This window comes from Ambystoma mexicanum, chromosome 5p (genome assembly GCF_040938575.1).
Source record: "Ambystoma mexicanum isolate Mex_15411 chromosome 5p, UKY_AmexF1_1, whole genome shotgun sequence".
NCBI classification, from domain to species: Eukaryota; Metazoa; Chordata; class Amphibia; order Caudata; family Ambystomatidae; genus Ambystoma; species Ambystoma mexicanum.
In genome coordinates this window covers 1,205,001,816-1,205,025,708 of record NC_090930.1, presented here as the reverse complement: position 1 = coordinate 1,205,025,708, position 23,893 = coordinate 1,205,001,816, and the positions used below count along the sequence as shown (strand labels likewise).

General features: G+C 44.8%; 1 protein-coding gene across 1 annotated transcript in view; it reads right to left on the bottom strand.

The window, feature by feature from the left end:
* Positions 1-23,893, bottom strand: part of PHLPP1 (PH domain and leucine rich repeat protein phosphatase 1) — a 1,441,444-nt gene that overhangs the window by 998,944 nt on the left and 418,607 nt on the right. Inside the window, exon 3 of the mRNA XM_069613677.1 lies at positions 18,709-18,834. Within this exon, the coding sequence (XP_069469778.1) occupies positions 18,709-18,834 (126 nt within the window). The remainder of the gene's footprint in view (positions 1-18,708; positions 18,835-23,893) is intronic.

Sequence of the window (23,893 nt, the reverse complement as noted above, 5' to 3'; positions counted from 1 at the left end):
AACACTTCTGTCTCCAGTGCATCTGCCCCCGATTTGCGACAGACTTCCATGGAAAGGAAGAAGGGACTTGCTCCTTTCATTGATGGCCATTATTTTTTGTTTACTTTTTTCTTTTTTTTGAAAGGTTGCCATGGATGGGAGAAGGAACTAGGTGTAGTGCCTTCTCTCTTTCCATGGCAACATTTTTTGTTCACTTTTTTTTTTATTGTTTTAAATGGCCGCCATGGAAAGGGAAAACAGACTTCATCTTCCCTTCCCCAGTGACCATTTTTTGTTTGTGGAAACGCCAGACCATTTCATTATTGAAAAAAAATGCTTTTAGTACCCCAGTCTTATGGGCCGAGGTACTAATAGCAATAAAAGTCTCTTGCAGGTAATGCCTGGGCCTTCGCTGTGGGCCCTGGCATATTACCTGAAGTGGTAATGCCCCTCCTGCTTGGGGCATATTGCTCAAGTAGTCGCTTGTACCCAATTCTGATTTTCAAAGAAAGACTGAATTCTATTCTTTATCCTAATACAGCATACCTTTCATTTAAAGAAGATAAAGCGTAGAACAGTTGAAAAAGAAAACACGCATTACCCAAGCCAAGATTCTCCCCTTATTCACACTGAACATTTTCCATAGTTAAAAAGCAATCTAACTGTACTGTCAAGTTGATAACAGTTTGTTGGCCTAAGATACAAGTGTGCAGGTATTACCTGAAGATAATAGTGGCACCAAGTCTTCTGGGTAATTAATTGGGCTGATAACTGGTAGAAGGGCGCAGGTAAAGTTGGGGAAGGGAAACTGGCTGCTTGTAAAGGCTATTTCTAAAGTTGACACAACCTGTAGTGCCTACCTGTGGTAGGCAGACAAGACAGGCAAAGAGGCAGCCCCTTTTGAAGAGTTATTCAGAGGATGAGTGCCTTGTCTACTTAAAGTTGTTGAAGTACTTTGAAGTATATCTTTTCGAAGCCTGTCTAAAAGTACAAATCACTGAAGCTGCGGTAGTAGTCCAACGTACTGAAGCTGTGGTGGTATATCTGGTTGTCAGTGGATGTAATATTGTAGTAGTCCAAACAAAGAGGGGTACTGTGAGACAAAGGTGACTGTTCTCATAGTGAATGAAGTAGAAGTGAAGTTCTTAAAGTTGAAGCAGCAGCACTAAGAAGTAACCCTGACAAATATACTATTTTGAAGCCCAAAACTGTAACCAAGAGAATACTAACTGTTAACCAAGAACTGTGCATCACTGGTAGCTGTGGATATTGCATTTCTTCTGAACTATGGCAAGTCTTCTTAAGGAAGGCGACAAAGCATTGTGGCTGGGATTACCATTGGTGCTATTTGGATATTTGACCAAGAAAAAAATGTGCTAGTGAAACTTAGGTTAAACTTTTACACTGACTTTGAAAAATGAAGAACTGATGCAAGACATTTCTTTCTTTGGTTGAACACCAACAGACCTGACTTTGAATCCTGGGGCAGGGAAATAACCTAGGATATTAGAAGGTTGTTCAGAGACTGAATGTTGTTCATGTGATGTTACATTGCCATGTATTATATTGTGTATTTGTTGCTTAGTTTGATGGCCAGTTAACCTGCGTAAGAGGGTTTCCCCTTAGCTTTGATAAGGCAGGGAAATCCTTAGCAGAGTAGGGCTAGTGAGGCTTTTTTGAATAGATTTTCTTTAAGAATAAAATGGCATGTGATAAATCAACCGTTGTCCGCCTCCCATTACTGACCCTCATAGTAGGGACAGCTGTGAATCCCCCTCCCCTCCTTAGGTTCGCTGCCACCACCGCCATCAACTTAGTCAAGACCTTCGGGCAGAGGTAAACCTGTAAGGTAGTACTCAAAATTGATAGTGAGAACTGCCAATGGCGGACCTTAGTTACTTCCTGTGTCTGGGATGTATAGGCACATTATAGTAATCATCCTGAAGATTGAGTGACACCATCCAGTCCTGGAGCTGAAGGGTCTGGAAGATCTGCGAAAGTGTGACCATCTGGAATGCGTCCTTAATGAGGAACTGGTTCAAGCGCCACATGTCCAGTATGGGTCGCAGTCCTCCGTCCTTTTTGGGGACAAGGAAATAGGTGGAGTACCAGCTCTGGTTCCGTTCCACTACATGTACCTTTTCCACTGCACTTTTCTCCAACAGGGAAAAAATCTCCCGTAAGAAGAGTGGATCTGGATCCCAAAAGTTCGCTCAGGAGACAATCTGGAGACCATTTTAGGAATGGGGGGCAGGGGAGGCAGTACCCTTGGGCAAATGTTTGTAATGCCCATGCATCTGAAGTAATGATGTGCAATTCCTACAGAAACTGGGTCAATTTGCCTCCCACTGGGATCTCAAAGTGCTCAGAGAGGTTTTGAGGTTGAGGGCAAATAGGGGGTTGTTGGCTGGGCAGTCTTTTCCAGCACAACCTCATGGGGTGCATACAAATCTTTTTGCTCTTGTCTTTGTACTAACTGACCTCTCCCTCTTTGATGAAATGGAGAGGGCGGTACTTACGGTACTACTGTTGTGTTTGGCGGATGGCTGGCCCTAAAGATTTTGCTGCAGCCTTGGAAGCCTGTAGTTTTTCCAGATTGTCATCCGCTTTGAGGCCAAATAAATTGGACCCATCAAAGGGCATATCCAGGAGTCTTGACTTTAGATCAGGGTCAAAACCAGGTTTGAGTAGCCATGCAAAACGCCTAATAGCACCAAATAACAGTGCCAGATCCCATGCATCTGACACAGTCTTCTGCTTCGAACCAAAATTGTAGTGATTGACATAAGGCCTCCTTCCAGTCAAAAAAAAAAAAAAATTAAAAAAAAAATGGAGTAAACCGTTCTCTCATTTCCTCTGTCTGGATATTTCCAGCAGTTTGTGCAATCACATTCCATAACATGTAAATGTATTTGGGAAGTGCACATGATGCATTAATGGCTTTTAACGCCATACTGCCTACAAAAAACTTTTTGCAATGGTTTCGTAACGCTTATTGTCCCAATCTGCAGGGATGGTAGGATAAGCTGCAGCTTTGGGTGTGGGAGTAGTAGCCTACACCACTAGCCTTCTGGTGAAGGGTGCTTAGTTAAGAAATCAGGGTTCACAGAAGGTGGTTTGTATTTTTTAACCAACTCCTTATTTACTGCAGGAGTGATGTATATTCTTTTTTTTCCCAGAGAGCCCCGAGTGGATTCTTTAGTGCTGTATGAAAGGGTAGCACAGGCTCCTTGGGAGAGTCCTTATACAGGACATCCGTTAAGTCCTCTTGGGTAATGTCCTTTGCAGAACGACCCCATCCTAAATCCTCCATGACCAGATTCATTACAGTCCTATAGGCTGCATTTGTGTGAGCATCCACATCTGGAGTGTAAAACTCAATTTCAAGTGAAGTATCTAGATCACTGGCTTTTTTTTTTTTTTTTTTTAGGCATGAGACTAGGTCTTCCAGCCGTGATTACGACATTCAGAGTCCCAAAATGTTCATACCCTAAGGGAACGTCGGCTTCCTCTTCAAAAGAGAAACCAAAAGGATTGAAAGAAATCCACCTTAAATTCATACGGTTTATATCTGGACATCGGCGTCCAAGGTCCCTTTGACTTTGTAGATTTCACCCAAGAGGATCCGATTGTGGCCTTTTGCTTCAATGCCAAATCGCGGTGAATGGTGTCGATGACACTCAAGTAGAAATCTCAGAAACCTTTGGACTCTGGCTTTTTTTTGGCGTGCGGGTCGAAACCCAAACAGATTCCCTGCCGGTCTTGGAGGATACAGTGGGATCTACAGCCTGCTTTGGCTCTTTCGAGGGGCTAGTCGGAGCCGTCTTCAAGAACCCCATCATTCTCTCTAAAATGGTCCCATTCAGCCGCCGAGGCAGAGATCTTGGGGAAACACACTCAACACCTGACAGGCGAATAATTGGATGACAAATCATTGTGATCAAAATAGAAGAGTAAGAAACGTCACCAAGGAAGAATGACGCAAATCACTCCTGGATCTAGATCCCCTGAAGTGTTTATATCTCTTCTTGGGCCTTTCAGGAGATTTGTCTCCTGTGGAACTCCTTTGGAGGATTTTCTTTTTGAAAGGGTGCAGGACAGATTTGGATACCAAATGTCCCAAGACTAGCTTCGATCTTCTCTCCAACAAGGATTTACTGGTGATCGACTGGCAGGAGCCACACTATGACGTTGCCTAGGCGCCACAGACAAAATCCTGTGTGGATCACTGATCGGCATCTTCGAATCACAGTCCACACATTTCTTGAAGCCTATTTTTGGTCTAGACATTGTAACAAAAATAAAAAGGGACACACGAGTCAGAGGTGAATCAAAATGTTCAGAGAGCATGCAGAAAAACAGAACTGAGGTAGCGGGGCGCAGTGCGTGTTATATTGATTATCATGGACGTCACGTCCGGACGCGGCAATGGGAACCGTCAAGGGACAGATGACGCACAGCACTCCCTGCCGTCAGATTTTTTTCTACAAAGCAGGATCCGAATATATCTGAGATGAAGAATTCATGCGAGGACACAATCCATTAGAACCAGTTCTTGACAAACTTGCTGGGTTACAAAAGCCCCTAAAGCAACCCAGTAGTTTGCTTCTCCACCGGCAGGTAAATCAGGGTACGAGAAATACAACACCCCAACCACTAATTAAATATCAATAAGGACTGCCCAGTGGAAGATAAATATGGTAATCTTTGAATCATCTAAGCCAGGGATCCCCAACGTGTAGCTCGGGAGCAACATGTTGCTCGCGGCACCCTAAATTGTTGCTCGCCAGTTGCTCTGGGCCATTGTGTGGAGGCCTAGAAGGAGGTGCTGAATGGATGAGACCTCCGTAGCACTGTAGTCACTACAGAGTCCCGGACTATGCAAGAATGTTGGCCAATGAGCCGCTGTGTTTCCAGCTGGCTTATTTTTATACATGCAAGATTTGTGTTTGGTGCCACCATGCACATAATTTTACAGTAAATGTCCTTACTAGTTATGGTAGCCTCATTGCTAAAACCCTGTCATCCCCAGTTACTTTGCCCAGCTGATAAATGTATTAATGAGTACATTATTTGAACCATGTTTGTGTCATGGAGAAAATTGGCCTATTCCGTTCCTTGGTACAGCTAGTATGAGCATAGTGGACAAGGAAGTGGTATGCATACCCAACTTTCATTTATTAAATAATGTGCATGCACACTTTCTGTACAAGTGAGGTTTGTGTTTGATGCCACCATATTTATCGACAACATTGATTTTGGTGTCACCTGTATTTATATTACATAGTGTCCTAGTGGAAAAATGGTAATCGTTTGATACTGTGCCCATCTGGCACATGGTTAATGGGCAGATACGGTAAATGCATGCCCACATTTTTCATAATCAATTTTCCCTGTATTCCAATCCAATTAAGTTAGTTAACTTAAGGCAATTTTTTATGCCATTTTGAAACTATAAATCTGACCAGCAGTGTACACACCCCTCATTAAATCATGGTTCAGTTTTCTTTTTGAGATTCTACATTCTGCATCGAACCATGGTGCATCCCTTTCTATAACCTGGAGCTCCTAAACTTGGGGGCATGGTTTGCCAATAGCTCTGTCCTGGATAGTTTCTCCTAAAGACTCAAACAAACTCTCGCTTTCCTTTGTGGCCTCTGAACTGTTCAACAGTTTTAAGAGAATATCTTTATTTCTTGTGAATTAGTAATTCTTTCCAATGCCTCCTTTTCGAGCGTAGGCATCGCCAACCAGCCGCTCTGGCTGTCAGATATCTTCTTCGTGGTGCCTACTCTGGCCATTGGAAAATGAACTCCAGAGGATTGTTTACACTCTTTGTTCAATAAGAAATGTAACATTTCATAACATTCCTGAAGAAAAAAAACATCCACAATACAGTCATCAATGACTGTGGAACAGTATTGCTGATCTCGTATGCTTAGGAATGCACCATTTGCCATTAAAGATCCCATAAATTCCTAGGCAAAATCTCAGTAGATCTGAAAAATCAGTGCCCCGTTTGTGGCCCTTTTTACTGTCCATACATTTGCACTAATATTTTGCTCAGGAACCTGAAACCCCTGGTAATGTTTACTTACTCCTACTCTATTTTTGAACAGCTGAACTGGTCCTATATGTCTAAAAATGTACTACTGACCACTCAATCTCCTCAACATTTCTTGGAAATCACTAAACGTCAAATTAAGTTAAAGGCCTTCCACATTTCCTTGACTAGAATAACACGTGGTCTAGATAACTATTAAGTACTGCAAATTAAATGTTCTATACACAGTTTTAACTTTGTTACATTTCTAATTTGTGTTGCAAACAATTTGTCCGCCAACTGTGCGCCGATATGTTCCGTCGAAAAATTGATGTTGCTCACCATTTAATTTGATATGCCAATTTTGCTCATTGCACACAAAAGGTTGGGGACCCCTGATCTAAGCAGTCTTACAATTGAAACATTGCTTCCCTATCCAGATACTGTTAACTGGGTGGAAAGGGGGTTTCATTTGGATTAACAAGAATATCCTTTGGGAAAACAGTCCCTTAACCAGTTTGCCAACTAGCCAGTTAACGAGAAAATCAAGAGCCAATTAGACGACTGATAATACAACCACATGCCAATACTCTGCCCACAAGGACTATGGACAGAGCATCCCGAAACCAGGTCAAGCCATCCAATGGGACCAGTTAAATGGATTGTTACTTAATGGAGTGTGCAAGACAATTGCTGGTAGAGCATCCAGCAAGCTCCTGCTGCAGAGAATGGTACTGTCACTATGTGAATTTAACTCTGCGTATTTAAACATTAGGACACCTCGATATGATATTTAAAGCAAAAGGAGTCATAAATAATTGACAAAGTAATCGTATTTCAGACTGTGTGGATGTTCAATTTGCAGATCATCATATACTAGCTCCTGGTCCACCGTGGTAGCTCCTGGTCACTGGTTAATGCTGAATATCCAGGAGCTGCTTTTAGCTCCTGCTTATCAAATCTGAATTTCGATCCCTGCATTGGATGAATCCATTGCCACAAGACAGTTAAGACTACCTTCAGTGCACCAGAATCCCTCCACGTCTCTACCTGTACCCCATCACAACAATGCCCCTGCCTCTCTGTCTGCTTCTCTTCAACTGCTATACTTGAGGCTGCCCTACAGCAACCACTAGGCCAATTCCACTACAACTGCACCGACGCCTCACCTTATGTACCACATATGACGGACTCTCAAAGCATTTCGGCTCCTGCATACACTTGGAACTTAAAGTTCTTGCACTAATACAACATATATATTACTGAATCTAAGTACATAAAACATGTTCAATCTAGGTGCATACCACGTGCAATAAGGTCTTGAACCTGGATGTTTATTCAAAATCCGCTATGAATCGGAATAACTATGTGCACCCTACATGTCGTATCCAGGCTCATCCTTGGGCGTATTACATGTCTGAATTCAGATGCTTTCTCAGATGTATTAACTGTTTGAATCTAGGTGCATTCTAAAATGTGTTATATGGTCAATAGATGCATTTTGCAATGCATCAATTGTCTGAACCTAGGTGCATTTTCTCAAGTGTACCAGATGCTGAATTTAGGGGGGACTTTAGGTGCACTAGCTGCTTGAACCTAGGGGCATTCTTACGGGCCTACCTGCTCACATAAGGTCTTCTAGTTCACATACCTCGCTCAACACCTCTGGCACTGGAATGCAACTCTCCTCATGATACAATTTGGTTAAGTTGCTCACTTAATGTCTCTCTTGACTCATAATCAAAAGGACAGGCTCCTGGTTGCAACCCTATTCTGCCTAGGGGGGCTAAGCAGTCAGACACAAGAAAATGGGGTCAATGGAACAACAAACCCAATCAGGCATATGAGGGCATTTCACCAAGTGAAAATGCGCATCTTGGTTAATTCAGAAATATCTATTATTTTTATCAGAACAAGATATCACTGTCTGTTATAAACACAACACAGAAACCCATTCAATACAAATGTAAAATGGTAAAGAATACATTCAGTGTGAATCCAAGATCATTGGCTTGGATGAACAATTACATAAAATCTAGACAATATAGATTCTACTGTCAAGAGAACAAGACAGGGGTCAGAACAATGGAAAAAAGACAAAATTGAGTGCTAAGAGAATTGAGATGCCCTTTAACATCAGTGGTATGCCTGATAGGGCCACTGACTTGTTTAATGGGCTATCAATGCTGAAAAGCACTCAGAAAGTAGTGGTGCTACTACATTGTCCTCTACTACTCCCATTACAACATATTCTTTAGATGAACAGAGACCCAAGATTAGATTTGATCATACACTGCAGTCGTTTTTGGATTGTGAGAAAAACACTGCTCCTGAGCACTGGAAGCATTCCAAGGCCAAAATCATGAATGAACTAAACAAGTGTGACAGTTTCTTTAATTTGGGGTGTAGCTGGAATCCGTGGATAATTTGGTTAAGAGATGCCATTTGTTCAAAACAGAAGAATGCTGTCAAACAGGCCCCCAAGCATTACCAGTGGTATACACGGTCACTGAAAGTAAATGGTTCTTTTCACACGGACCTTCCATGCAGGAAAGTGGATAATCATTCACAAACAACCATATTGGATAGGTCAGCCAGTTTATATTCTGTAGCACCATCTCCACTGAAAGTAATATCTTCTTTCCCCATTATAAGAACTGGGTGTTCACAGACCTCTAATCTTTTCTCTTCAACTCGCCAGTCCTCTCGTGCACACGGCTGGGCCTGCACTTGCCTCATTGCTACTGCACTTGGTCAATGACCCATGAGGGTGGCATCCCTCAGCACTTACCACAGTTTCTGACTGGGCGCACTTGGATTCCCCCTTTCCCCCCCTGCAGTTCTCCCCCGGCCCTCCCTCCTGTACCATCTGTGCACTTACACGATCTGAACGTACCATGCCTTGAAGATAGTCTATCTTCCCCGTTTCCCCTCCTCGCATGGTGGTGCCTCAATGCACTTGGAAAAACTGCAGAATTATCGTCAGATCGATTTGCTGTCATCTACACTGTTAATTGTATCACATGCATATACTCTGCCTGTGCAGACTTGTATCGTTCAGAAATTCAAGGGCTCTGATGACTTTTCCCCTCCTTGAGCGCTTTGAAACGCTTGCTTTGTGTATAGGCACTTTACAAATAAGCATTACCTTACCTTACTGTTGCCGAACAAGGCTGAGACCTTTCCGGATGGCACTTCTGGATCTTTGGTTATCAGACTCAAACCGGCTAATCTTCAGAGTTTGCGATTAAGAAGAACAAGTTACATATCTATGGTAATGTTCTTTCGACTGGATTTTCCTCCCATGGATTCCTCATCTTTAATATATTCAAGTCTGCTTGCAACTTGCTTTTGAATTTTTTTTCATAGGGTTGAGCGTCATGCAGCGACGAATCTTGGTCCTCACCTGTCTCCGTAGCGTCCCTCGTAACGTCGACGCTGGCATATAGTAGCATGCGCGCTGACCGTTACCTCAGTTCTTAGTTTTTTCCTGCTTAAATTAGCATGCTGTGTCATAGGAGGAGATAGTCTTGACGTTGCGAGAAAGGAAGGTGTACGACATGGAAATTCTAGGAAAGAGGGGATGGATGAGAAGGCGATGAGGAATACTTGGTAGGAATATCCAGTCTAAAGAACATTACCACGGGTAAGTAATATGTTCTTTGAAAGGATTGTGTCCTCCTACGTATTCCTCATTTTTGATAGACTCCCAAACCAGTTTGAGTTTGGTGGAGGGTGCTAAGAATTTACTTTATTTGTTAACATTATGGAGGACAGCTTTGCCAAATTTGGCTTCCTCTCCTGAAAAAGAATCCACACAGTAGAATTTACTAAATGTATGCAGAGAATTCCATGTTGCCGCTCTACAAATGCCCCTCATTGGTACACCTCTTTCTAGAGCCGAAGTAGCAGCCACTCCTCTAGTGGAATGCACCCTCAAACCTTCGGGTGAATCCTTGCCTGCCAACCAGTAACATTCAGTTATACACATAATCCACCTAAAGATGGTTTGTTTTGTGACAGCCAATACTAATCTTTGACCAGCATAACCAATAAACAGCGGATCATCTTGGCGAATATTTGCAGTTCTTGTAATATAGAAAAATAGTATCCTCTTTGGGTCTAAGCGATGTACTGTCTCTTCCTCCTTAGATGGATGAGGAGGATAAAAAGATAGTGCAATACGTTGTGCCAAATGAAATTCGGACACAACTTTTGGTAGGAAAGAAGATTTAACCCGTAAAACTACCTTATCCTTTGAAAAGGGCGTGAAAGATTGTTTGGAAGATAGAGCCTGTAGCTCACTTACCCTTAGGGCAGATGGGATGGCTACTAAAAAGGCTGTTTTTATGGTGAGCATCCTAAAAGGGCATGAATGCAAGGGCTCAAAGGGAGCTCCCATAAGACCTCTTAGTACAATGTTTAGATACCACGATGCTACAATGAATGCAGTAGGTGCAAACACATTTGTTAAGCCTTTAAGGAATTGTGTCACAATCGGTACTTTGAAGTATGATCCCTCATCTGGAGATCTTTTGAAAATTGAAAGGGCCGCTAAATAGCCCTTCACCGTGACTACTTGTAAACCATAATGAATCAAGTGAAGTAAGAAAGACAAAACCTTGGGTAGTTTACATGAGAAATGATCTAGTTTCTTTTCCCTGCACCAGCTGTGAAATGTATTCCAACAGCAGCGGTAAGGGGATTTACTTGCTTATCTTCTTGCCGAAAGCAACACTTCATCAATCCTTTTATCTCACCCTTTCAGACACCACGCGTGAAGGTTGAGAGTCCCGATTTCTGGGTGAAGAATGCAACCTCCCTCTTGCGAGAGTAGCTACTCTCTTTGGGGAAGACGAATTGAAGTGCAGATGGTCATTTCTAGAAGGTCCGGGTACCACGTTCTCCTGGCCCAATCTGGAGCAATGACGATCAAAGTTTTCCAGAACTTCCTCAACCTCTGTATTACGTGAGGAATGACAGGGACTGGCGGAAACTCATACAGGAGTGGAAATTCCCAGTCCACTACGAATGCGTCCCCTAGAGCTGTTTGGAGAAATTCCCTGGAGCAGAAAAGTTCGCACTTCCAGTTGACACTGGTCACAAACAGATCCACTTAAGGGGTTCCCCAAAGGGCAAAGATCTCTTTAAACACTTTTTAAGCTAGTTCCCACTCGTGGGAAATCGTGCACTGCCTGCTCAGAGTGTCTGCCACTGTTCTTTTCTCCGGCTAGATGAACTGCCAGAAGAGTTAGTCCTTCACTCAGTGCACAGAACCAGAGCTGCATTGCCTCTCTGCACAGGGGCAATGACCCTACGCCCCCTCTCTTGCGGAGGTAATGTATGGCCACTGTGTTGTCTGTCATTATCAGGACACTTTTCCCCCGTATTGAGGGCAGAAGGGCCATCAGCGCTAGTCTGATTGACCGCAGCTCTAAAAGGTTGATAAGGCGTCTGGACTCCGACTGGGACCAGTGTCCGCTTACTAAAAGATCTCTCATGTGCGCTCTCCATCCTGAGATCTCCTGTCGTCTCAGGCCATGGTTAGCAAAAGTGTTCACCTCTCATCACATTCTCTCGGCTGGCCCACCACTGGAGATCCAAGACGACCTTTGTCGGGACCTGGAGAAGGACCGTCATTCTGCAGGAGAATTGAGACCACTGGGCTCTTAGAGCCCACTGAAGGGATCTCATTCTAAGACAGGCTTCTGGCACCAGAAAAATGCAGGATGCCATGAAGCTGAGCAACCTTATGAAGTCGTAGGCCGGAAGACGTTGGGCACTCTGAAATCTTTGGACCATCTGCAAAAGATGTTGAGCCCTTAACTCGGGTGGCAAAGCTTTTCCTGAGGCTGAATCCAGCACTGCTCCAATAAATTGAAGCTTCTGAGAGGGTGTCAAAAGGGACTTCTTGAAGTTCAGGGAGCAGCACAGCTCGTGGAGTAGGTGGCAGGTGTGCCTGAGATGGACACTGTTCCGGAGAAACCGTTCTGATCAACCAGTCACCCGTGTAGGTGTAGATGTGGAACCCTGCACTCATTGGACTTGCTGCCAACACTGCCATAAGCTTGGTGAAAACCCTTGGGGCCGAGTTGAGCCCGAATGGCAGAATTCAAAACTGATAATGAGACCTGCGAACCTCAGGTACTTTGTGCTTCTGATGCATCGCCACATGAAATTAAGCATCCTGAAGGTCCAATGACACCAACCAATCGTGAAGTCGAAGGGCCTGAAGGATCTGCAAGAGTTACCATCTTAAACTTGTCCTTCCTGAGGAACTTGTTCAAGCATCTCAAGTCCAAGATGGGTCGCATTCCTCCGTCCTTCGGTATTAGAAAGTAATGAGAGTACAAACCTTGTTTCCTCTTTGCTACAGGTACCAATTCTATTGCACCTTTCTCCAATAGGAGGAAAATCTGTTGGAGGAGTGGATCCGGAACCAAGGTTGATCGTGCTCTTGGGGGGCAATCGGGAGGTATTTTTAAGAATGGGAGGCAGTAACCGTCTGCCACCGTTTGTCGCACCCATGCATCCAAAGTTATGCTTCGCCACTCCAGACATGGTAAAACAGTCTGCCCCATACCACAGATCTGTGGGTTAAGGAGTCATTTTTCTGTTCCACCTGCAGCTGAGGATGCCTCAGCGGGTGTTGAACGGGCAGTCACTCCTTCTCTACCTCTTCCACGATAGGGTCTTCTTTGACCTCTTTGTGAAAACTGACCTCTTCTATACATGGAGGAATAGAAACAAAAAGAACAATCCCTCCATCCCCAACCTGTAAATTGATGCCATCTTATTGCCGCCCCTAAAAATGTTGCTGCAGACCTCTAAGCTTCCAGTTTTTCCAGACTGCCATCTGCCTTCTCACCCAACAGAGAAGGATTGTCAAACAGCAGGTCTAGCAGACCTCCCTGGACATCCCCGAAAATCCAGATTTTCTTAACCAAGACATACGTCTAAGTACTGTGCTGACAGCCATGGCTCTACTGACCGAGTCCACTGTATGCAAACTAGATTATAGGGATTGCCTCATGGCATCGTTGCCATCTTGTATCAGGCTTAAAAAGCCTCTCTTCTTCCTCTGGTAAAGGCTCTGCTGCCAGAGCAGCCATAGCCCAAAGGGTATGTCTGTCTTTTGCTAATGCACTGGTAGCATTGGCAGATTTTAGTGCCATACTTCCTGCAATAAATACTCTTTTACCTAAAGAGTCAATACTCCCATCTTCTTTATCTGCTGGAGAAGGATAGGATGCATCTTTTGAAGAAGCTGTTGCTGCTTGAACCACTAAGCCTTCAGGCGTTGGGTGCCTGTTCAAAAATGGAGGGTCTGTGGAAGCAGTCTTGTATTTCTTTAACTTATTCACCGATGAAATCGAATCTGGCTTTAGCTAGTTCTCAATTACCCTTACTCTCAAGGCTTCATGAAATGGCAATACAGCTTCTCCAACTGGCCCACTGTCTAGGGTGTCAGTGAGGTAATCGGTCTCCATAGCAGCTGCATGTCTGCACCATCCCAGATATTCAGCTACTTTAGCAATGACGGCCCTGCAAGAAGGATCAGTATAACCAGCTATTTCAGCATTACCAAATTCTGTCTCTGTTGACGTTTCCCAGCTACTAGTTTCTTTTAATGTTTCCACAAGATTCTGCATCTTGGATTCATCTGAATTGAATTCCTCTGGAATGTTTGGTGTTCCATATTCATACCCAACAGGGGGCTGATCCTCTTCCTCCTCATCATCATCATCATCATCATCTTCAAAGCTTGAACCCATCTGCTTAAAGAAATCAGGTCTAGAAATGGGTTGCAAGAATTTCGGATCAGGAATAGACTTTGACACCTTCAGTTTCGTTGGAGCATTCTTTGCTCTCGAAGACTGCAAACGTTTTGACGGCTTATTCGAAACTGTCGACGAATGTGTCACTATGTTGCTTCGAAGGCTCAATATGTATTACATGCCTCAAGGTTTCAGGTGACAAATGTTTCGATTCCTTCGAAGAAGGCTGAAATGCAGTTAGAGAATGTTTCGAGGTAACAGACACAGGCTTCTTGTGCGTCGAGGAAGATTCCTTTGACTTATGTCGAGGAACCTCTCTTCTCGGGCTCCAAGACGCAAGAGAAGGGGACACACGGAACTTGATAGAAGCTGAGTGGTGGCTACTTTTTTCGGAATCCTTTAGAGGAACACTCGGAGGAGCCGGTTTCTTATTTTTAAACAGAAGTTTCCTAACACCGCTGGAGTCCAGTTCTTTTTTGGAAAAGTTACTCTTTTTGAAGAGGAAGACTAAGACGATAACGAGGAGGACCTGCAACGCCTTTTCTTACTCTTTTTATAGGAAGAGGACGAGCGTCGTGAACCGGACCTCGAACATCTATGTTTAGGGCCTTTCTTTACAGGAGAGATCTCGAGGCAGGGGAAGATTTCCTGTTCGAAGGGGTAAGGGCTGGGGATTTGGCGGGAGGGCTTACCTGCACAGAGTTTCCCCTTCCTTTCCCACAAGGCCTTAACCGTCATTGATTGACACGAGCCACAGTCGTCGACCTCATGGCCCGATCCCAAGCACCACAGACAAACGCGGTGCGGGTCTGTGATCAACATCTTGGCCCCACAGTCTGAACATCGCTTGAAGGCCATCTTCGGTGTGGAGGCCACATCGAAGTAAAATGCAATTTAATCGCTGAGGCGAGTAGGTCCGAAGCACGCAGCAATGTGTAAAAAACAGAACTGACGCAACGGTCAGCGTGCGTGCTACTATATACCAGCGTCGATGTCACGAGGGATGCTACGCAGACCATCAAGGACAAAGATTCGATGCTGCATGATGCTTAGCCATACCCTATAAAAAAAAGGATTCCGAAGCAAGTTGAAAGCAGACTTGAATATATCAAAGATGAGTAATACGTGGGAGGACACAATCCATTCGAAAGTCTAATTACAATGCTAAGGATCACTAGAGACCTAGTTATGGATCATAATATATTTATACACTTCTAAAGTGCACCTTCACCAGCCAGGGCATCATGGCGCTACTGGTAAGAGGACTGGAAAGGAAGACCAGGAAATCCCAGATAAAACCCAATCTGAAAATGAAAACTGGAACGTCTTCAAGGCTTGGCGGAAAGTAAGATGATCTTGTAACGAACGCAATGGCAGCGGGAGGGGGTTCCAGAAGCTAAATGCTGCCACTAAGAAGGCCCATCCTCCAGATCTCGAACGATGGACACAGGGAACCTGGATCAGAAGCAGAGACGCTAAACAGAAAGGCCGAGGGGGGACGTAAAGTGAACACTTCAAGTACATACTCGGGACCAACACCATAAAAAGCCTAGTGTACCAGGCAGAGAGACTTAAAATCAACCCGCCTGGCTATCGGGAACCAATGCAGAGAGGCGAAAATAGGAGAGACAGAGGCACGAAAGTGAGCCCTGGTGGCTAGCCTTGCCCAGTATTTTGTAAGACCTGAATGCGGCGGAGTAGATAAAGAGGATGAGCGAGGTAAAGCGAATTACAATAGTCCAAAATCCCAGCCACCATGGAGGATATCACTACCGCCTGAAGGTGGGGTGGCAGGTAAGGAAGGACTTTACACAATACCTTAAGTTTAAAATACACAGAATGGCATACTGCACTAACCTGTGGCACAAAAGACAATGTTAATGAGTTTAATGCCCAGGTTTTTTATGACCATGTCAGGTTTAAGTAATTGGCCCAAGGAAGAGGGACAAAAGTCCCTGGTCCAGAGGGTTGAGCAGTCACTAAGCCCACAACTAAGACCTCTGTTTTGTTACCATTAAGAAGCGGTCAATTATCATTCATCCAGACATTAATTGCCTTCAAACAAGTCTGACAGCGTGCAGTTCTGTATGCTGCTGCAGAAGATTAAGACGGATATGAATTTGGGTGTCGCCTGCGTAGGAATAAACACTGAAACACAAAAGAATGAATAAGAAGAACCAAAGGTTGGATATAGATATTAAAAAGGGTAGAGAAGAGCAGGCCCCTGTGGAACCCTGCAAGAGAGGGGCGAGGGAGCAGAGCAGAAAGAAAGAAAAAGACTGCGTGCGATCAGTAAGAAAAGACCTGAACCAGGCGAGAACCGAGCTGAAGATGCCCGCTGAGGCAAGCCTGTCCAACAACACGGAATGATCAATGGTGTCGAAAGCTGCCGATAGATCTAATAGAATCAGCGCCCCCACCCTGATCCAGCATGCGGGACAAGTCGTCCATGACGGACACTAGCACTGACTCAGTCCCCCGCCAGGGTCGAAAGTCAGACTGAAAAGGGTTTAAGAGAACAGAATCTTCCAAGAATAAGCGAAAAAGGGGCATAACGAAATATTCCAAGTGTTTCATAGAAAACGGAAGAAGGGAAATAGGATGGAAATTAGAAAGAACATCCAGATCAAGGGAGGGTTTCTTGAGCAACGGGATTACCAAAGCGTGTTTAAGAAGGTGAAATACAGCAGAAGACACCCAAGGGGAGATCAGCAGAAATCAGCTTCTTTAGAAAGGAAGTGGAATGGGATCAGTAGGGGAGGCCGATTTAAGGGCTATGGTCTCCAAGATGTCGTCCTCTCTAAATCGTGGGAAACACGACCAACTATATGTGGAAGGCACTGTAGCGCTTACCCTGGACTCCGCAGGAGCGCCTTGGACTAGTATTGGTGTTCACGATTCCTCACTAGATATGGTCCGATAGATTCTGTAAAAAATTGAAGGGTGACTTAATCTTTCACCAGTGTCCAAGCTCTTCTACCTTGCACTAACATTAGATATCATAAAATGATTTTCCTCACAAAAATAAAATGGGAGGCTCACCTGGGCTTTTAGATTAAGGAGCTATCCATCCTGCTCTGGTGCAGGGGCGCTACTTCTGTAGAATAATGATGATCTGGTGCAGAGGAGCTGTCTTTTGAGAAGTATTAAATGAGACCTTAGTGCAGGAGCGCAATTCAGTAGCTTAGGAGAGCTCAGATGCAGAAAAATGAGTTCGGTATATTCACTGAGGCTCTGGTGCAGGAGTAGCAGTTCTGTAGATTAGATAAAGGTGGCTGCCGTAGAAGGTAATAGGGAATGAGGGAAGGAACTGAGAACTTGGAAGGGGATAAGTGGCCGTGAAAATAGAAGCTAATGGGAAATATTACTGAATGTAATCTAGCAAACCCCTTAAGAACCGCCACAGTCTACTGGTTGTAATATATAAGGGGAAGTAGCTGAATGTAACGGAGCAAATCCCCTCACGTGGAAATAAGAGGTCGAAGAGTATACAACGTGTGACAAAACACTGATTTTTCCCCAATTTAAACAACCCTTGGACATAAGGAGGAACTTGTGGAAGTGCCAACTAACACTAAAAACTGAACTAACCGCCACTAAGCGACAATACCCAACTCTGAAGAACAATGCCACAGAGGTATACGTTCATATGAATCTTTACACATGTAGATTTAACTGGCAAAAAACGGTACTTGCGTGAGCTCAGGTGATTTTCAGTCGCTCTACACGAAGACATCGGAGGAAAAAATGTCTCCATGCGACTGACAGGAACACTTGAGGGGAAGGTTCTGAAAACTGCGGATGGGAAAAAGACTTGGAGGGAGAAATAGGAGGGAATTAATTATGCTGGAAAAATAAAGGGGTATCACAGAGGAATGATAAATACTGTGACAGAAAAATCGTAACTAGGGACCCTGGTAGGCGTTGCACTGCAGCTGCAGTCAAGAACGCGGGTGGGCAGGGCTAATAAAGGAGACTAAGCAGGATGCATAGACCTACAAAGTTAGTTTCCAGGCATTAAACTGACGGCCATGATGGGGAACCAGGAATTCATATTTCAATGGTAAACCGTTCTAAAGTAGTCACCCAATCATACCAAGCCAAGAACCAACCCCTTAAGGTGTTCTTTTGGGAACCAGAACTTCAAATCTTGCCCGTGGTAATGACAGGCACAGACTCCGGAGGGCTCACAGGTAAACAAGACCAAGATCCTGAATAGACTATTTTCTGGCAGATCGTTGCAATTTTATCCACAAAAAACTCTGGCAGAGAATCACATTGCCTGGGTGGGAACAACAGTTTCAGTAGGCGTAGAGAATGATTGCGAATGCACCAGCCTAAATAATTCCCTAGGCTGATTCACAGCTGCTACCACTAAGCCGGTAAAACTATGATTTTTCACCACAAGAGTCATTGTTCGTTTTAATGACCAGATGGATGTTTTAGATAGATAGTAGCTTTTAATATTTCGTACCCATTTTTACATATGATACAGTTGTGCACTACAGAATGCGTGTCTTCTGAAGACTGACATTTTTCAAAATAAATCTGACTAAGAAACTAGGACTATGGTCTACACAATCACAATTTGCTAAGCAAAACGATTAGCACAAGAGGTTTTTAAAAAGAATTTTAAGATAGCGTATTCTCAAGCGGAATAAAAAGGTGCTAATGAATCAAGTGCCAAAGCAAGAGTCTTATGCTGCAATAATGAACCATAAAAGTGACTTATAAATCTGAGGGAAAGAACTTTTGGGCTCTCAAATGTCCCTTTTTCTTTCGTAGATAAAACATTGAAGCAAATGTAATGAGCAAATTATAATTGATATCATGAAAACAAAATGTTAGATAAAGGGAATACGTTATTTTCAGACAGGCAGAAGAATCAAATGGACTCTCACCCCTTACCTTTGATGTTTGTCGCAGCCACCTCAAGTACTCTGTGAAGGTATCGAAACAAATGTAGTATGTCTGACTCGGAGGTCCTGAAGAACTAAATGCTAAACAGTGCTGGTGTTTTTTCACTTCTTCGACCTACAGGAGTCAAGCAAAATATGCCGATTATTACTTATGATTGAATAAAGTGGTAAAATGTTCACAAACCATGTGCTATTAATTGTGCTCAGTCAAAATGCCAAAATATACATTTTGAAAATTTTGAATTTGTAACACTATCTATAGAACGTACTGCATCTCTGCGCATATGGTTTTCTTGGTGAAGAGGAATTCTCCAACTGCTTTCGCAAACAGGGTTAGGGGTCAGTACCCAAAAAAAGTTTTAAATGGAGGCGGCAAACTGCAGACAAAGGTAGGAAAAACAGAAATAAGGAAGGTTTTCCAGGGGAAGAGGAGTTGGGGCAAATAGAAGGCAACTGTTAAAGAAAAAACCCTTTTTCACAACTAAAAGTTTAGGAGCCCATTTTGAGAAATTTCTAAAAAATAATTCTTTATTCTGACATAGAACATACTTTTGTTACACGAATATAAATAATAAAACATTTAGTAGACAAAAAAAAATGACTAAACCAATCCACTGAGATTTACACTTGAGACATGCAGACTGATTGTAGATTAACTATTTTTTTATTAAAATGTTTATGGTTTATATCTTAAACCTTACATTTGTTAATACATGTATATTCAACTCCTGATAATTAAAATATACATATATACAGATCTTAAATGGTTTCCTCTTCTTCAAATTGTCAGGCCATGGCCGTCTTCCGAAATATCAGTCCAAAAGTGGATGACAGTAGTTACCATTCTTCTGTTACCCGTTAGTATTCGGGACCATCGTTCAGATACTTGGAGTTCAGGCGGGACGCTATTATACTTTTGACTAAAGGCAAGACATTTGTGGTTAAGAGCTTGGCATTCCATAAGAATGTGGTAGATAGTTTAAATGATCGCCTCCTTTTTGCAAAATCTGCATGATTAACCAGGTTACTCACCGTAGTGAACACCTTACTCCTAGTCCATAGTCCCCTTTCCTCCATACTTATGGGACATCTCTCCGTCCTGTGGGACAGGACCGAAGCACTTTGTAAAAAGCATCCAATAAATGTTTTAAAAAATGTGTCCTTCCTCCCTTTCTTGCGTGGGGCCCGGCACGCGGCCATAACCCCGGCCACCTTGGCTCCGCCCCACGCATCGCCCATCAGTCCTTTTCTATCGCCAGGTCAAAGACCTATTTGCAATAACAGAGGAACCTTATTAGAGGGGACGGCGGGCGTATGGAGGAAAGGGACTATGGACTAGGAGTAAGGTGGTCACTACGGTGAGTAACCTGGTTATACTCCTACGTCCCGTACCCTTTCCTCCAAACTTATGGGAGATTTCCAATCACTCCTAACAGGAACTACGGGTGGATGGAAATACACCACCTGAAAAAGGTTCTTCAGCACAGCCTGACCAAACTGAGCATCAGCTCTTGAGCTCGGGTCAAGACAATAATGCTTACAAAAAGCAGATGGGGAGGCCCAGGTAGCTGCCCTAGCGATGGACTCCCAGGGGACATTTCTGAAAAGCAACCGCAGCTGCCTTGCCCCGCACCAGGTGTGAATGAATACCCTTAGGAGGTTTCAGCCCTTGGACGATGAAAGACTGGGTAATGCAGGCGGCGATCCAACGAGAAATAGTCGCCTTAGACGTCTGCTTACCCTGAGGGTTACCAAAAGTCACAAACACTTGAGAAGAACTCCTAAGCTCAGAAGTTCTGTCCAGATAGAACTTAAGAGCCCTTCTGACATCAAGACAATGCAGAACCCTTTCTGCCTCTGAGGTAGGGTTCGGAAAAAGACCGGCAGGGAGATCGACTGATTCAGATGGAATTCAGTTACCACCTTCGGCAGGAAAGCAGGATTCATCCGTAGAACTACCTTATCCTTGTGAAAGACCAAAAAGGGATGCTCCACCGACAAAGCCTGTAGCTCACTCACCCGCCTCGCAGACCTAACAGCGAACAAAAAGGACACTTTCCAGGATAGGTACTTGAGGTCCACTGTAGCCATTGGTTCAAAAGGCTTGTGGCACAACGCCGTCAGGACTACATTTAGGTCCCACGGCAGGTGCAGACTACGAATTGGAGGGTAGAGGCATGTCAAGCCTGCAAAATGCCTCCTAACCACTGGATTACCCAGAGAGTTATAACATTGGTCTGTAGAAAGATAAGCCGAGACCGCTGAAAGGTAAGTTCTGCATGACAGAACATGAACACCCGACTCTGCTAGGAAGGATACAAAGGAAAGCACTGTGTTAATCGTAGCCCCCTTTGGGTCCAACTGTTTTTCCAAACACCAATGACAGAACGTGAGCCATTTACTTCTGTATTGGGATCTAGTCGAGGGTTTCCTGGCTGCCTGGATAATATGCATGTTATCCGCAGACAAGTTAAGATGTTCTAAAGACTTAAACTCAGGCACCATGCCGCCAAGCGGAGCCATTGTGGGGAGGGGTGCCACATCTGCTGTTCCCCTTGGTAAAGAAGATTAGGTTACCAGTGACCACCGATCAGCGGATACGCCGACAGGTGTTGAAGTTCTGAGAACCAAAACCTGGCCGGCCACCACGGGGCTATGAGCAGAAGGGAACAGTTCACAGAGTTCTTCAGCTTCCAAATCGCTCGATGGACTAGAGGCAGAGACAGGAAGGCATAAGCTCTCATGTTGTGCCATGGAATCTCGAGAGCATCCCACAGAGAGGAGGCTCCCAGCCCCCCTCTGGAGGCATATAGAGGAAGCTTCTTGTTTATAGCCGTAGCAAAGAGGTCCACCTCCGGTGTGCACCAATGGGAGAAAATCCATGAGAGGACCTCCGCCTTCAACTCCCACTCGTAGCTGACCACTGTCCGCCGGCTGAGGGCATTCGCTGTGACATTCAGCTGGCCCGGGATGTGCACTGCAAGCAGCCAAACACCATGAAGCACAGCCCACTCCCAAATCTGGATGGACAGATCCACGAGAGGAGGAGACTTAGTTTGCCCTTGCTTGTTAATGTAATACATCAACACCACATTGTCCGTGCGTATGCAGACCACTTTGTTGGCTATGACCGGTCTGAACGCCCTGTGCGCTAGGAAGATCGCCAGAAGCTCTAAATGATTTATGTGGAGGAGCTTTTCCTGAGGAGACCAGAGATCCGAGACCTGAAGAGGATCCAACGTTGCACCCCACCCCAGGAGGGAGGAGTCAGTCGTGATCGTCACCGTAGGGACTGGGTCCTGAAACCCAGCACCCACCGGCAGGTTGCTGAGAGATGACCACCATTCCAGGTCCACTCTCATGGAAGCCGGAATCATTATCAGCTTGGAATCCGGGTCCACAGCCTGACGCCAAGAACTCTGAAGAGCCATCTGGTTCCGCCTCATCTTGAGACGAGCAAGAGGAAGAGCCAACAAACACGAGGCCATAAGGCCCAGAAGCCTCTGGAACCACCAGGCCGACATGCTCTTCGACTGCGCAAACATCTGACACGTGGCCAACACCTGCCATCCTGTCCCCGGTCAGGTACACTCTGCAGTCGATCGTGTTAAAGCGAAAACCCAGGAAACTCAAGTCCTGCGAGACCGTCAAGGAAGATTTCCGCCAGTTCACTGGCAGCCCAAGATGGAACAGGAGTTGAAGGAGAGACTGAAGATTGCCCGCTGCTTTCAACGGACAAGGGCTGCGTAAGAGCCAGTCGTCCAAATACAGATACACATGGATACCCTGCAGACGAAGATAGGTCGCAATCACCAACATCTTCGTGAAGACACATTCCGCGCCGAACTGAGGCCAAAAGGAAGCACTCGAAACTGAAGTGCTCCTCTCCCAAAGAGAAACGGAGATATCTCCTGTGTGGATTCCAAATCAGAATATGCATGTACGCATCCTGAAGATCCACCACACTGAGCCAATCGACCCATCTGCAAGGAGGTCCGTATCTGGCCGGGCGTGATCATCTTGAATTTCTCTTGGGGTAGGAAAAGATTGAACTGGGAAAGGTCTAGGATGGTGCGCAGGCCAGCCGGGTTGGGTTTGGGCACCGTAAACAGCCGGGAGTAGAAGCCCTCACCTCGTTCCACAGCTCTGAGGTGCAGAAGTTTCTGAACCTTGGCTTTGAGGGAGGGCGAGCCCGACAGCTGAAAATGAGGGTTGAAGGGTGGGGTATGGGGTAGGGGTAAACGGAAGCCCGCCAGAGCGACTGACAAGACCCATCTGTCTTCGGTGATGGTCTTGCACGCCTCCCAATGAGTCGCGATGCGTCCTCCCACTGGGGTCTCGTGCAAGCGCATAAAACCCTCATTTTGCAGGTTTTTCGGTAGTGTTGCCACCTGAACCTGAAGGAGGCTGAGGAGCGGGAGAAAAACAAGAGTCTGTTATTGTCTGCGGCAGTTATTCCCTGAGGGGGTATCCACTCTACGAGATTTCCGGTCAAGGGAGCCCCTAAAGCCAGAGGAGGGTTGGCTTTGCGACAGCGGTCTCTGGGTTTTGAAGGGGGTCTTAACAAGGACAGATAAGGACTTAGCCGTTTGAGTGCTATCCTTCTTCTTGGTGAGCTCTACATCTGTTGAGGAATGAAAGAGCTCCTTACCATCGAACGGAAGGGAATAGTTTCTTACCTGTAACTCCATTTCTCCAGCATTGGTATCTTTCATGGATTCACATGCTTAGAACATTCCCCGTCGTCAGGCTGGGAATCCCCGGTACATTATATAGACCCTTTCCCGTAGGAAAGCTTTTTCGACGCTTATGCGTCCTATCCACCTCGTTTTGTATCATGCGTACCCGCATCGTCAGGGCGTCATGATATAAATACAGGCCCCGCCCCCGCGCTCCCTCAGATTTCGGCCCCCAAAGTAGTGGGGGAAACCGGTTTGCATGTTCAGGGGAGGCAGGTGGGCGCATGTGAATCCATGAAAGATACCAATGCTGGAGAAATGGAGTTACAGGTAAGAAACTATTCCCTTCTCCAGCATTGGATCTTTCATGGATTCACATGCTTAGAACAGATTACACAGCAGTACCACCCCCAAAGAGGAGGCGTGCATGCAAACCCATATACTTTGTTCGCAGAGCCCGTTCCCTATGATCATATATACATCAGTAATAGTTAA